This window comes from Orcinus orca, chromosome 18 (genome assembly GCF_937001465.1).
Source record: "Orcinus orca chromosome 18, mOrcOrc1.1, whole genome shotgun sequence".
NCBI lineage: Eukaryota > Metazoa > Chordata > Mammalia > Artiodactyla > Delphinidae > Orcinus > Orcinus orca.
In genome coordinates, this window is record NC_064576.1 from 74,385,332 (window position 1) to 74,400,551 (window position 15,220).

At 41.2% G+C, this 15,220-nt stretch overlaps 1 protein-coding gene across 9 annotated transcripts in view; it reads right to left on the bottom strand.

Annotated features, from left to right (window-relative positions):
• The window catches only part of CDK8 (cyclin dependent kinase 8), a 152,038-nt gene that overhangs the window by 38,983 nt on the left and 97,835 nt on the right, over positions 1–15,220 (bottom strand). For 6 of the 9 annotated variants that reach the window (XM_049700925.1, XM_049700924.1, XM_033409442.2 and 3 more), the window contains exons 9-12: positions 14,770–14,842; positions 12,083–12,180; positions 11,389–11,467; positions 11,107–11,265 (exon numbers count right to left, since the gene is read on the bottom strand). In XM_049700925.1, the coding sequence (XP_049556882.1) occupies positions 11,107–11,265; positions 11,389–11,467; positions 12,083–12,180; positions 14,770–14,842 (409 nt within the window). Of the gene's footprint in view, positions 1–7,539; positions 8,818–11,106; positions 11,266–11,388; positions 11,468–12,082; positions 12,181–14,769; positions 14,843–15,220 lie in introns of those variants that run through there. The other 3 variants (XM_012537426.3, XM_004281778.4, XM_033409441.2) reach the window with 3 other exon arrangements.

A 15,220-nucleotide genomic window follows, 5' to 3' on the forward strand; every position in this document is an offset into this window, starting at 1 on the left:
GCAGTTCCCAGTACAGGAAAGAAGAATCTGAATAAAGTCCAGTGTGCTTGGTGTTTTGAGCAGATGGTAGTTGCACTGCATGGAAGCTAAGGTGGCTGGAATTTAAGGGCAATGTTTTGGAGAGCGAGAGCTGCACGGAGAGCGAGCTTTGGAGATCTGCAAAAGGGTCCCCTCAAGTCAAAGAGATGCATGAGAAGCCTCTACCAGAGGCTGAGAACCACTTCCTGGAGTTCACACAGGGCTGAGAATAGTCTGTGTCCTACCAGTCAGAGTGGTAGCTGGGGCTTCTGGCAGAATTCTCAGAAGGACATTTCTTTAGCAGTGGGGACTAATTAGCCCTAGACTTAAAGGCAGTTCTAGACTTGATATATAAGCTTAGAAACAAGTATCAAAAGGATCCAGTTCATTTAACAGCATGCCAAAACAAAATTCAACACTGAACAAATATAACGAGGTCTAGCAACCAACAAAGCAAAATTCAAAATATCCAGCATCCAATTAAAAAAATTACTAGGTTGAGAAATTAAGAAGATGATCCCTTAACAATGCATCAATAAGAATAAAATACCTAGGGATAAAGTTAACCAAGTAAGTGAAAGATCTGTACACTGAAAACTATATGATTTGATGAAGGATAGTGAGACAAAAATAAATGGAAAGACACTTTGATCATTTTTGGGAAAGAATTAATATTGTTAAAATGTCCATACTACCTAAGTAATCTACAGATTCAATGCAATCCCTATCAAAATACCAAAGGCATTTTTCACAGAAACAGAAAAAATAATCCTAAAATTTGTATGGAACTGTGGAAGACCCAATTGCCAAAGCAATCTTGAGATAGAAGAGCAAAGCTAAAGATATCACACATCCTGATTTCAAAATATATTACAAAGCTATAGCAATCACAACGATATGGTACAGGCATGAAAAAAAGACATATAGATCAATGGAACAGAATAGAGAACCCAGAAATAAACCTGTGCATATACGGTCAACTTATTTACCACATGGGAGCCAAGAATATAGAACAAATGGGGAAAGGACAGTCTCCTCAATAAATGGTGTCAGGAAAACTGGACAGCCACAAGCATAAGAATGAAACTGGACCCCAATCTTATACCATGCACAAAAATCAACTCAAAATGGATTAAAGACTTAAATTTAAGACCTGAAATCATAAAACTCCTAGAAGAAAACAGAGAGGGTAAGTTCCCTGACATTGGTCGTGGCAATGATTTTTTGGATTTGACACTAACCAAAAGAAAAGGTAACAAAAGTAAAATAAAAGTGGAAGTATCAGGTTGGCCAAAAAGTTCATTTGGGTTTCTCCATAAGATTTTGGCCAACCCAATACACCACGCTAAGAAGCTTCTGCACAGCGAAGAAAGCCATTAATAAAATGAAAAAGCAACCTACAGAATAGGAGAAAATATTTGCAAATCATATCTCTGGAAAGGGTTTTATGTTCAAAATATTTAAAGAACTCACACAACTCAATATCAAAAAACCAAAGAATCCAACTTTAAAATGGAGAGAAGAACTGAGACCTTTTTCTAAAGATGGCATACAAATGGCCAACAGGTATATTAAACGGTGCTCAACATCACTGCTCATCAGGAACATGCAAATCAGTGAGATATCACCTCACACCTGTTAGAACGGCTATTATCAAAAAGACAAGAGATAACAAGTGTTGGTGAGGGTGTGGAGAAAGGGAGTCCCTGTGCACCTGCTGGTGGGAGTGTAGTGGGTTGGCCAAAAAGTTTGTTTGGGTTTTTCTGTTACATTATCTTATGGAAAAACCTGAACTTTCTGGCCAGCCCAATAATTGGTACGGCCACTATGGAAAACAGTATGGAGGTTCCTCAAAAAATTAAAAATACAACTACAGTTGTATTCCCACTTCTGGGTATCTATTTAAAGGAAATGAAATCAGTATCTCAAAGAGGTATTTGCATCCTCGTGTTTACTGCAGCATTGTTCACAATAGCCAAGGTATGGAAACAACCTAAGTGTCCATCAATGAATGAATGGATAAAGAAGATGAGTGTGTGTATATATGTAAAAATACACATACACACACATCTTCTTTGTATACACACACACACACACACACATATTGTTCCCATACTGTTCAAGGGCCCCAACTTCTTCATAATCCAATCCAATGACCCACCTGTAGCTCATCCCAAACCACCACAGGGAAAATCTTAGTAAATTGATACTACTGCGAAGCATAGCCTAGCACGACCTACTTGACCAACAATGGCTTCCTCACCGCTGACATCTTTTGAACACACTTTTTTAGCCTGGATTCCATGCTACCCCAGTGCAGAAGCCAAGACAAAGCATTGTGCGCAGTTGATTTACGTGTGAATGTGATCTCAGGGAGCAGTAGTGTCAGGTGAGGGAGAGAACAAGGAAGGAAAACCAATTCAAGGATGCATTATTCGGTTGGCTGCCACCGTGGGTGACTGGGGCTCAGTTCTGTCAAGACCTTCTAAAGTCCCTTACGAAATGCCTCTCCAAACTGTTCTGCTTTGGGAGATCAAAGGAGGAAGCATCTATATATTGATTCTTTTTTTTTTTTAATTTTTTTAACTCTTTATTTTATTTTTCAATTTAATTTTATAAATTAATTAATTTATTTTTGGCTGCGTTGGGTCTTCGTTGCTGCACGCGGGCTTTCTCTAGCTGCGGCAAGCGGGGGCTACTCTTCGTTGCGGTGCACGGGCTTCTCATTGCGGTGGCTTCTCTTGTTGGGGAGCACAGGCTCTAGGCACGTAGGCTTCAGTAGTTGTGGCACGTGGGCTCAGTAGTTGTGCCTCACGGGCTCTAGAGCACAGGCTCAGTAGTTATGGCGCACGGCCTTAGTTGCTCCGTGGCATGTGGGATCTTCCCGGACCAGGGCTCGAACCCGTGTCCACTGCATTGGCAGGCGGATTCTTAACCACTGCGCCACCAGGGAAGTCCGCCATTGATTCTTTTAATCCATTGGTCAAGGGTAACACCCTGGGCATCAGTTGCCCCTCGTATCCTGAGTTCAGAGTGGGTCCTACGAGCATTCTGCACGGATGAGGCATCAGAGAAGCTCCACTGCCGCGGGCCCCGGCAAAGCACCTGCCCGAACATGGCTGCAGCCCATGTGGACACAGTCACTGTAATAGCAGCTGGAGGTAGAAGGGGCCCGGAGGAGTCTGACGTGCACAGGAGTCCTGCGTAACTTGGCACAGTGAAAGCCTCTGACGACATCAGAGAAAAATTGTAGTTGTCTGTTTTTGCCTATGTAGAGCATATTTTCCGCCAGTGCAGAAATTCAACTGGAAAAGCAATTACCGCATATTAATCAAGCAGATTTTAGGGCCTACTGAACCCAGAGGCAGGTTTTAAGATCCCTTATATTGTTGAGTATGCTTTCAACAGACATTATCAGTAACTGGTAAAATACAAATTCTTTTTGTACTTTGTAATTTAAATGGGAAAGCACACCAAGAAATGACTTCATTTGAAAATAAAACAGCCCTCGCTGGCAGCCCACAAGCTTATTTATTTCATCTCTGGCTCCTGCTGCCCAGGACATGTTCTGTGCTCTGGACAGATGCACACTTCACCCTGTATGACATTCCTAGGCTTATTCCTTTCTCTGAGTCCTGGAAGCTGAGGTAAAGCAAATCTGACTTGGTCACATAGCTGAATAAGTTTGAGCAGGGCACGGTCTCTCAGAACTCCATTATTCTCATTTGCAGAATGGGGGAAAATACTACCTAACTCACAAAGCTTTCGTGAGGAGTGATTCTATGTGTAAAAGGCTTCACGTAGTGCCTGTCATGTGGTAGGCATTCGCTGTAACTTTAGGGTCCAGGCGACATAATAAAGCTAATTATGCAACTTTGAAGCGTGAGGCATAGTTTGCTCTACGCAATGCCTTCTGGTGTTTCTGTGACAGTGAAAACATCATTGTTACGATTACAATTCTTATTATTGACAGGGGCTTGGAAAAGGTGAATGACTTGACCAAGGCTGACATTAAGTAAGCGGCAGGGCCAAGACCTAGGTCTTCTGACCCCAAGCCCCGTGTTCTTCAGATGCTCCACACCAATCCTCCCCACCCCAAACCCTTCCCACAGTGCCACTTCCTCTCAAGACGGGAGAGTCATGGTTCCAGCCCTTTGCTTAGTGCTTGATCCCGTCATGGCGTCCACTATTGTGTTTCCTGTGTGTATCCTGACTCCTCAATTAACTGTAAATGTAGTTCCTTGAGTGTTTGAGGACGGCGATTGAGGTTTGTTTCAGTTCTGTTTGGCTACAAGTCCTAACGGACTATCAAACACTTACCAAATGCTCAGTAAATATCTAGTGAATTCAACTCTCTTGCTCGCTCAAAGAACATTCAGGTTATGAGCAAATTCATACATGAGATGAAGATTGTATTAATTGTTTAGTAACACTTTAGAAAAGCAGGAGCCCCAAACCCTTGCAGAATTAAAACAAAAAAATCTTAATGAAGACTACTGAATTCAGGGGGACCTTTGAATATTCCAGCCTTGGGATTATCAATGCGCTAGCTCTCCGTTTCGCTCATTGAAACACTCTAAGCTGATTCGTGAGAGGCTAGGAAACGTCTGGTCATGAAATGACTCCAAGTTTAACTTACCTGCTAGAACTAGGTCATACTATAAGTCTTAAGAAAAAAGTCGGATTTCCATTTGGAGAAAACACTAATAATAGCTAACACTTATGCACGCTTAAAAGCTAGGCATGTGCTAAAGCTTTACAAATACTAAATTTTAAATCAAGTTTAATGCGCAATTTACATACAAATCACCAATTTAAAGTGTACAGTTTGATGAGTTTTGAAAAACGCATATATGCGCACGTGTAACCACCACTACAATCAAGATTCTACCAAACTTTCATTTTTATTGCTGAATAATTTATTTCACTGCATGGATATCTCACAATTTATCTATTCATCTGTTAATAGACATCCATTTGCGGGCTATAATATAAAGGTATTTTGAACATGCATGTACAGACTATTGTGTGGACATGCTTTCCTTTCCACTGGGTAAATACCATAGAGTGTGATTGCAGGGTCATATGGTAAGTATACGTTTAACTTTATAAGGAACCATCAAATTGTTTCCCAAAATGGCTGTTTTTTATATTCCCACCAATAATGTATGAGCATTCCAGTTGCCAACACTGGATTTTGTAGGCTTTTTTTTTCCTATTTGTTTTTTATTAAGGCTGAGTTTAAAGCCACTAAGACTCACCTACACAGTTCTGAGGATTTCTGCATTCACTTGCGCAGCAAAAATCAAGATACAGAACGGCTGCATCACTCAGAGAAATTCCCACACGTCCTTTTGCAGTCAATCCCTATCTCACTCTTGCACCCCGGCAGCCACTGCTCTGTTTTCCGACCTCATGGTTTTGCCTTTTCCAGAATGTCATATAGGTGGAATCATGAGTATCAAATCAACACACTGTACACTTTAAACTTACATAGTGTCGTATGTCAATAATATTTCCATTTTAAAAACAAAACCAAAAACCTGCCTTTGTGGAGTTTACCTTCTGGGGCGGGGCGAGGAAAAACAAGAGGCAAGTGTACGTTAGTGATGGTCAGTGCCATGTAGAAAATAAAGCCGGGCCAAGGGGGCAGGATGCTGGCTGGTGTGGGGAGACGAGGACAGACTGCAGTCTTATACACAGTGCAAGGCAGGAGCCTCTAATAAGATAAGATCTGAGCAGACCTGAAAGAGGTGAGGGAGGAAGCTGAGAAGCTGGGGAGAGACAGATGCGGATGGAATAGGAAGTGCAGAAGTCTCGAGACCACAAGCGCGTGGCAGGTTCCAGGAACAGCGAGGACAGCGCTGGAGCTGGAGCAAGCAGGTGACGGGGTGGGAAAGACACGGCAGGACACGCAGAGCCTTGCTGGGCACAGTAAGGGGTCTGGCTGCCACGGATGGGGGTGAGAGGGGGAACGGCAGGAGGACCGCCCAGGCTGCTGTGACGAACAAGACAGGTGCGGGGAAGGGGGAGGAGACAGCAGCTGGGAGCCACTGAAGGAAGAGCCGGGTGTGGGGTGGAGGGGGTCGTGGGCGTGCGCGTGTATGGAGCCAAGGTCTCCCTGTGGCTCGGACAACTGGGAAGGCGGGTAAGTCTGTAGGACGGCAGGCTGGACGGTCGAGGCAGGAGGCAAGTTTGGGTACATTCAGTCTAGAGAGAATCTGAGTCATGGGTCAGATGTGCCAGACAGGTCTGGGCTGGGAATCTGGGACTCGGCAGCCAGGGAGCAAGTGTGAAGAGGAGAGGCCTGGGATGGAACAGGGAAGGGACAGAAAGCAGTCAGGTGTGGATGAGAGGTGCTTCGTGGAGAAGCAGAGCCAGGGAGCAGGCTAGAGAACCACAGCAGGTGTGGGTGTCTGTCGTCTGTCACAGACGCAGTTAAATATATGAGTCTGCAGCTCAGGGAGGAAAGAGGCTGGACTTGTGAATTTGATGGTCACCAGCAAGACTGGGCAGGGCTGCTCAGCGAATGGGGGTTGATAAAGGAATAAAGAAATCTGAGGACCGTGCCCGAGACGTTTCCAACACTTCAAGTGGAACTTGTTATTGTGGGTTTTGCTTTTTGAAATTCACGCAGGAGAAGATGGCTGTCAACAGAGCAGCCCTCTCTCCGAGCCACTTAACTGCTACTGTTTGCTCAAGCTTTAGACCAGCCTGGGAGCGTTCCTCGTGCGTGTCCCTCAACTACTGCATCAGAACCAACTGGGGACCCTGTTGAAATCGAGGATTCCATGTTCCACCCCAACCCTACCAAAACAACCTCGGGGGCCAGACCCCGAGAAGACAGAAAACTCCAGATGATTCTCATACACACTAAGTTTAAAAGCACTTCATTAAAGGCAGGGAGAAAAAAGCAGAAGACAATCAGAGCGGAAGGGAAATACAGGTAAGACTGACGGTGGTGACACAGCGGGGGAACTCTGTAGCCAGATCTGGGCATCGTGTGCAGAACTGGGGTGGGAAGACTCAACACGGAAACACGGGTTCAGCTCCTAAAGACCACCGTTACCGTTAGGGTCAGGCCACTCATTATCGGAATTCCTCAGTTCTTAACATGTTTTAGAATAGCTTTATATGAATGAGTTGAATTTTTAAGAAAAGGAGTATGGTAGTTTCTTAATCTTCTGTATTTTGTGTCGAAGGAGGAAGTAAAAATAATTGGGATAAAAGAGTCAAAGTAGGCTCAGCATATCACAGAATTTGGCATTATTCTAGAAATGGAAGGCTCATTATGATTTCTCTCTACTAGAAAGGTGTCTATTTCACATCTTGTATTATAGCACTAAGTGTAACAAAGAAACGAATCCGTATCTAAACCATAAGTCATTAGTTCATTATGGAGGCAGAAGATCTAGATATTATTAATGAAAACAACTGAAGAGATTTATTTGGAGGCCACCTGTTAAGGCACGTTTTAAAATAAAACACCTTTGTGTATATAAAAATACAATTGACTCCATATTTTGATTTATGAAAAATAAATTTATTACATAACACCTTGTTTTTAACAATGTTCAATTTCTTTAAATTCAGAATACTTGTGTCATTCATGTAAAATAGTTTGATACAGTACATTGTATGTTATAGGTTTTCTTTTTTCCTCAAAAATTCTAAGGCTCTCCTACTCCTTCTCCTTTGCTGAAGTAAGGGCACCCTAAACAACGTGCGAACAAGTTTTTAAAAAGAAAATGAACTGAACAAAATTTTAGTAGCACTACACCAACCAGCTTTCAAATCAGGACAAAGTATCTGAATTGGATGCCGCACCTTTTTAAGGAAGTTATCATTCATGCTTTTTTCATCTTTAAAGCATGCTCACAAGTCAGCAACACCAACAGGAAAAATGAAACACCGTCTATGACAATCAGTTTAGTTTGTTTGCTGAACCAAACAGGTTTATATCAATGACAACATATTTAATTACTATCAATAGCAGCTTTAATACCAGTCAAGTCATAGATTAAAAGTAAAAACAAACTCATAAGTTGGAAATCAATCTTTGGGAGTTTTGAAACCTTCCTGGAAAAACTATGTGGCTTCTTGTACTTTCAAAAAATTCCAAGCAGTATTCTTGGTCAAAAAACACTGATTAATGTAGAAAACGAATCAACCCACTGTTAAGACACTAAAATGAACGGTGTACCGAAATAATCTCATTTTGAGTCTTGGTTACTTTGTTAACATATACTGTATGTTTCAAGTACCAGTTAAAATTTTGTGTGTGTGTGTACTATTGGTCAGATAATGTTGTTACACTGGAAGAATTCACCACATACAACGACAAATGCTCGCCCCTAGCACGTTTCACAGCTTCAACTGCTACAGACTGTCACTGAAAAAAATGCATTGGTCAGTCTGAACCATGTCAAGTAAACTATGGAAGTAGCAAACCCACAACACAAACTGTGCTAGCACTTTCTTCTCAAGTCTAACTCCAAAAAGGTACAACTTGGAAGCCACTACCCCAATCTGTGAAAAGTGGTGGAACTCGGCTACCGGACATTTGACTACGTGGCTGCACAGTACATTCTCATGGCCCATTCCAGCTTCCCGCCGAGAGCCGCAGGCAGCCCTGCAGCACAGCGACAGTGCATGGACAGTATCCGATGCAGCTCAGTACCGGTGTGTCTGATGAGAGTACTGTGGAGGCTGCTGGGAGGTAGTTGAGTATCCCATGCTGCTCTGTGGCTGTGATGTGCTTGGTCCAGGGTTGGGATAGGCAGCATGTGGATTGGAACGCTGGAAAAGGAGAGGGAGGGCAGATGTGACTCAGGTGTTCTATGCGCTGGCTGTATCCTGAGCCAGCAAGGCTTATGTGTGGTTGAAATGTCTTCTATTTTACGGCAGTAAGAATTTTAAAAGTCTTGTGCTATGTATTGGCTTTAGAATTAAAATGACAAAACCCCCAAATCTTTTAATATCAGCTTTTCTTTATGAAGGTCAGAAGTATTTCTGGTAAAATAACACTAAGCTGAGTCTTACTACTGTGCTGTGCAGTTCAGTTTTTTTCTATAACAGGAACTCCCTTTTATGCTGTTTTGTATCTACCTGATAAATGATAACTAACTTGCCTGGGATGCTTACTCTTGAACTCGATGTGTACATTAAGAAATTCAAAGCTAATCTACATGCTTGTTTCTTCAATAGAAAACTCTCAGCACACACGCATGACTAAAGAACAAAAATGAATATGACAAAAAAGGGTACCGCAGAATCATTTCTTCAGCATTAGATATTTTTACGCCCTTTACATTAATGAATCTTACTTTCTGCTACAAGTGATATACAAAAGTAAAGTTACAATTATTAAAATGTAAGAAGAGTGGTATTCTCAATTCTACAAACAGTGCAAGGGGCAGCGTTCAGAGTCCTCTAGTTTTGATCTCTCCTATTGCTATTCCCACGCCTGCACCTCTCTCTCATACTGTTAGTTCCCCAAGACAAACACTACGAAAGATTAACCGTGATTTAATACCTTCTTCTTTCAAAGCATGTTTAATAAATCATGTAATTTGAAATTCTGCCAGCCCTAGCGAAAATAACATTTTAAAAAGAGTGGACATGTGAAATTGTAGTCAGAAATGCTATTTTTGAAACCACCCACAAAAACCACCACAATAATAATGTCAACAAACAGAAGCACGGCAGCATGCTCCACCCTGCTCCATTTTCACGCTCAGGACGCACCACCTGGGCGTGCAAACAATCCTCGTGCCGACAGGTGCGTTCTTTCCCTCCAGGTGGGGAGGAAAAGGTAGTGGAGCAAACATCAACCCACAAGACGCCTGTCTGTGAGCTTACAGGAGGACAATTACTACTCGGGCAGACGATGATTCCCAGGGTTTGGTGGGCCGGACCTCCCGTTAACCACAGCAAAGAGTTCATATCTAGTTCTTGAGGTGGAGCCGCAGGCTCTGGGAGCCGTATTAGTTTACTAAGACCTCTTTCTCTCTTTTAGTAGGGAAATAACTCTAACTGGTCAAGTTTTCAGTATGCTTCCACACTGAAATCCAGATCAGTTGAGAATAGGATTAGAACCAGCAGGGAGGTAGTACACGATGTTCAAAATGGGTCTGTCGGCAAAGGACCTGACCATGTCACTTGAGAGGATCCACAAGTGGCATCGGAGCCACCCCCAGCAGATCTGAGTCTGCGTCCTGAGTCTGCCTCCAGCTCGTGGGGTGAACACGGGAAAGGGGTTTAACCTCTAGAGCCTCAGTTTTCTGAAACGACAATAATGCTGACCTCACAGAGTTGTAACGCTTGGAGGAAATGATGTCTGTTTCACACTTAGTAGAAGAGCTGGCACATGGTAAGTACTCAGCAAGCTCTTCCCATGATTACAGTCACCACCAGCACCACCACCAGCACTCAGGAAGTGTGTCCTGTGCACTGTGAACGCTACTAAGAATTCTAATGATGACGACGATAATAAGAACGAATAGGTGAGTGGTGTCATCTACTAAATGCCTGTCAGTCGGGCCGGCCACTGTCCTTAGCTCACATCCGCTCATGGAATCCTGACCACAGCCTCACGCTGACCATCATCCACATCCATCCGACAAATGAGGAAACTGAGAACATCTGAACCACCTACTCAAGGTTGCCCAGAAGTCAGTGGCGGGGCTGGGATTTGGAAGCCTGAGTCCTTAATCACTGTGGTTTCAGAAACGACAGGCATCACTTCCTGAGCGCCCACTGTACGCTGGGTGCTGAAGTTCACCACAGCTGTTCCCACGGCAACGGCAGGTTAGGCTTCGCCCGTCTCATGTTACAGATGAGAAGCTAAAGCCTTGTCCAAGGTCACAGAGTTAATGAATGGCGTAATTTACGTCTGATCATGTCAAGTCTGGCTAAGCCCCCTCTACTGTACCACCAAGTGCTTTCAATGCCAATAACTCTTCATGTCAACGTGTTTCCCAGGCATGTAAAGGTCGGTATTTTCTTAACGACGTCGCATTTTCCAGTGGTCACAAGCCCACATGCAATACTGACAAGGCAGGTCAATGCGAAACAGACGGGAAGTACCTGATAGTCTGAGGTCATGATCAGTCCACCTGAGGTAGTGGTAGGAGGGACGACTCTCACTTTCTTCAGCGGGGGCCCCTGGGTGTGACTGCTGTCTTGATTCCCTGGGTGGCCGGTCCCATTCGTGTGGTTATTGCCCTGCTGCTGCTGCTGGTTCTTCTCAAGTGGTTAAACACAAAAATAAAGCTCAGCTCAGGAGGAGAACAGAACATGTCCAAGCCAGGAAACGGCAGAGTGGCACCGAATCAAACAAGAAGCGGCCAAGTGCACTTTAATACTTACTTTGTCTCCTTTGTCATCAGGCTCCTCTTCTGTTAAAAATTCTCGCTTGGGGTAAGGGATTTGACAACCGGCAAAAACGCTGATCATAAGAAAAAAGAAAAGTGATTTCGGGTATACTAATCAATATTTCAAATGCTGCATTTAAGTGGTTTTTGTTTTCATCTTTTAAGATGGACTCTCTGCCTGCTTATTTGTGATATAAGCACCTTTCATGCCGCTGTGACACAATGAATCTCTTCTTCTAAGCAGTGACATCACAGCAGGTCAGGGGAGGGCTTTTCATTGTATAAAAGTAATCAATAATCATCTGATAGGACTCAGCTTTCTTCTTTGATCCCAGGCTCCTTTTTCATCACCACAACCAAAAGATAGATTCCAGCTGGAATGTCACTATTTTACTCTCCAAACTGCATTTAAAATGAGAGTATGGAAACACAAATATATTTGGGAATGGAGTCTGCAACTGGAACACAATACTGTAACTGCAAGCAGTGAGCCAGCTCAGGGAGTCTGAAGGAGTGACAGCTGTAAAACCCCTGACGACACTTCAGTCATCAGAGCTCATTTTTCACTTCTCATAAGGATTTCCTTGGGTCCCCATGTAAGAGCAATGGCAACTTGGAGCTGACAACTAAAATAAAGCATGCAGCAAAAAAGTCTATCATGCTAGTGAGTTAATAAATTGATCACTTACTCTGATGTAGGAAGTGGGTCTTCTAGGAAATAGGGGTCCTGCATAGCCTGCTCTGAGGTAATTCGCTTTATTGGGTCCATGGTAAGCAACTTCTGAAGCTGAAACCACAAATCATAAACACATCACTGCATCACTTCTCTTTGTTTTATACTCTTTGGCACATTTTTGGGAGGCATATGTTTTTTGATTAATAACACCAGAATTTGGAGGGTATTTATTCCCCCAAACTAACAAAAAAAAAAACTCCCAATTGTTCCATTTAATGTAATAATTCACATTTTAGTCATTCTAAGACTCATTATCTCACTTGGTTCTCCTACAAGAAGTAACTAAACTTATGTCTTCTTACTCTAAACCAATGACCTTTTCCCTAAATTGCTATATCCAATTTAAAATGGGACTAAAATTCTTGTATTTTCTGTTAAGGGGAAAACTTATTATAACACAAATAATACACCAGCCACATGTGGCTATTTAGATTTAAATCTAAATGAATTATAACCAAATTAAACCAAATTAAAAATTAATTAATTAATAACCAATTAAGAAATCAGTTTCTCAGTCATGCCAGCAAGCACACGTGGCTGGAGCTGCCCTACCAGACAGCACGGGCATCTGAGTCCTCCTGACAGTGCCGCGCTGGTCTGAATAAATGTGGTGGCTGGCACAGAGCTCGTAAAGTGCAGAGGTGTAGCTATGAATTTATTAGTTGAGAGATTCTGAACAAGTTACTTAACTACTTTGTAACCCCATTTCTCAAATGGAGATTAAAAACAGTACCTTTTATCATAAGTTTATTTTCAGAATTAAACAAGTTAATATGTGGAAAGCAATTATAGCAGTGCTGGGCACAAAGAAAGCACTATATAAGTGTTAGCCATTATTATTACTATTATTACATAAAGCAATGTCACACTAACGTGAAAACTCAGTATCTTTTGGCTGAAATATAATTTACTGAAGGCTCTATGAACTAGAGTATTTGATGTAAATATGTGATTTAAGAGATGATCTAAACAGTAGTCTCTTAGCTTAGATCTCTGATCTAATGCAGTGTTTTCCAGGCTTTAGAGTACACCAGAGCCATCCCTGGAGCACTTCCTAACAACTCCCAGATGTCTCTGGTGCTGCTAACCTATGACCATACTCTGAAAACCAAGCAACTAGCAGACATGTGGAGACAGTGGGAGATGACACAATCAGAGAACAAACGGACAGAAAATATTTTTAAATGCAGATGAAATGCTGGGATGCTGAGACTTTAATTTTAATGAGCTGATATTTCAGTGGTAGCACAATTTATTTTGAGATTGAAAGGAAAAGCATGCATTTGCTACTTAAAATACTCAACAGTTTTAATGGAATTGTATTAGAGCTTTCAGATGGAACCACCCAAGATAGGTCACCCTAGTAAAAACAAGCAAGTAAGCTGTAAAGGAAGCCTATCGCTCTACACTTTTTGGTGGTGGTGGTAGCGAGAGTCTCCTCAGACTAGACTGAGTAGCAGTCAATTGGGGGGACGTAAGATAATTCCCCTAAATTGTGACTTTTGTTCTACCACTATTATCATTATTTTGTTAGAATAAATAAGGCCATAACTTTGAAGGATCTAACTTACCTTCCAATTTGGGTACTATTTTAAGTACATTATAAGAAGCCATGATTTGGATAATAATACACTGTGTGGTAATATGGTCAGTTAAGCACTGCTTTTTAAATTGCTGATTAGATATGAAATGTATGATACACAACATGATAAAAAATTACTGAAGAAGATGCAGAAGCAGAAGAGGAGAAGGAGAAGAAAAAGCAGAAATACAAGAAATATTTGCCAAGGGGCCTGGTACTGTAATAAAGGAAAGCTTAATCCTTTCAAAGTAAAAAAATTCCCATTTAATGAACTCATTTAAAAATACTGGGAATAAAGGATTAGAAGAATTTAAAGCCAAGCAAAATATAACCCGCTTCCCCAAATTCCCCCTTTATATTACTTTTTTTGAAAACTGAAAAACATTTTTAATTGTTATGATGTAAAAATGGAAAGTTTACTGTAAACAAGTTTAAATTGACAATAGTTGAATATAATGTCACAAATTACCTTGATAGTGCAGATTCATTTAGATTCTAGGTCAAATCATTTTTCCATTATATACTATCTATATACTACATTTCTCATATCCTTCCAGAAAAAGCACATAAAGGTCCCTGAAGGACCTTTAACAGCCAAGTCTATAAGAGGTAAACTTATAAAGAGGTAATCTGTAAAGCTTATTTCTGAACAGAAATATTTCTGTTTTCATCTTGATTCTTCTTGGAAATTTTAAAATAACTGATGAAAACCAATAAATGGAATTTTAAAAATGACTTGACAGACTTGGTACACTGACTCTCTTTAGAAAATCTAATGTAACCAAACATTAAGTCTGTGAATTAATGTTTAGAAAAATTAGTATTAATTTTTCTAATTAATTAGAAATTCGAATTAATTTTTCTAATTAATGGGTTTAGAAAAACAAGTATTTGATATCTTTACTATATGCACCAACGAGATCTCTGCATTAGTATTACTATTAAAGAACTCTAAGAGTGCTGAGTAACCACAGAAATTGACTCAAAAAAGCCTCAGTTGGGCTTACCGGGGGAAAAAAATGCATTAGTACTGTTTAGTACTTTTCTCTAATGCTTACCAAGTGGAATGCTTTACTATCTGGTTTAACTTTATGTTTTTCCATATACTTGATAAGGCTGCAGTTGGTATACCTGAAAGAGAAATACTATGAAACAGCTATATTAGATATGAGGTTAATTTTACATTGGCTGAAGTTTTTCCAAACAGAATTATTTTAATGATAACCAACACAGAACATATATTGAAAATGGTATTCAATCAATTTTATATTCCATTCAGTATTCACACCAGTCACTTCTGAATGGATACTGTGGATTAAATGCAAGATAATTTCATGAATAATGGACACACTGTTTGGCTTTGTTCACATGAATGCTATCTCAACAATTATCTTAAATAACATATGGGTCAAGAGTTTAACTCAGCCTTATTAGTAAGTTTAAAATAAATACAAATTTAAAAAAATTTGTCACAGGTCTATAAAATCCCTCTCCCAATCCCCTTGATCT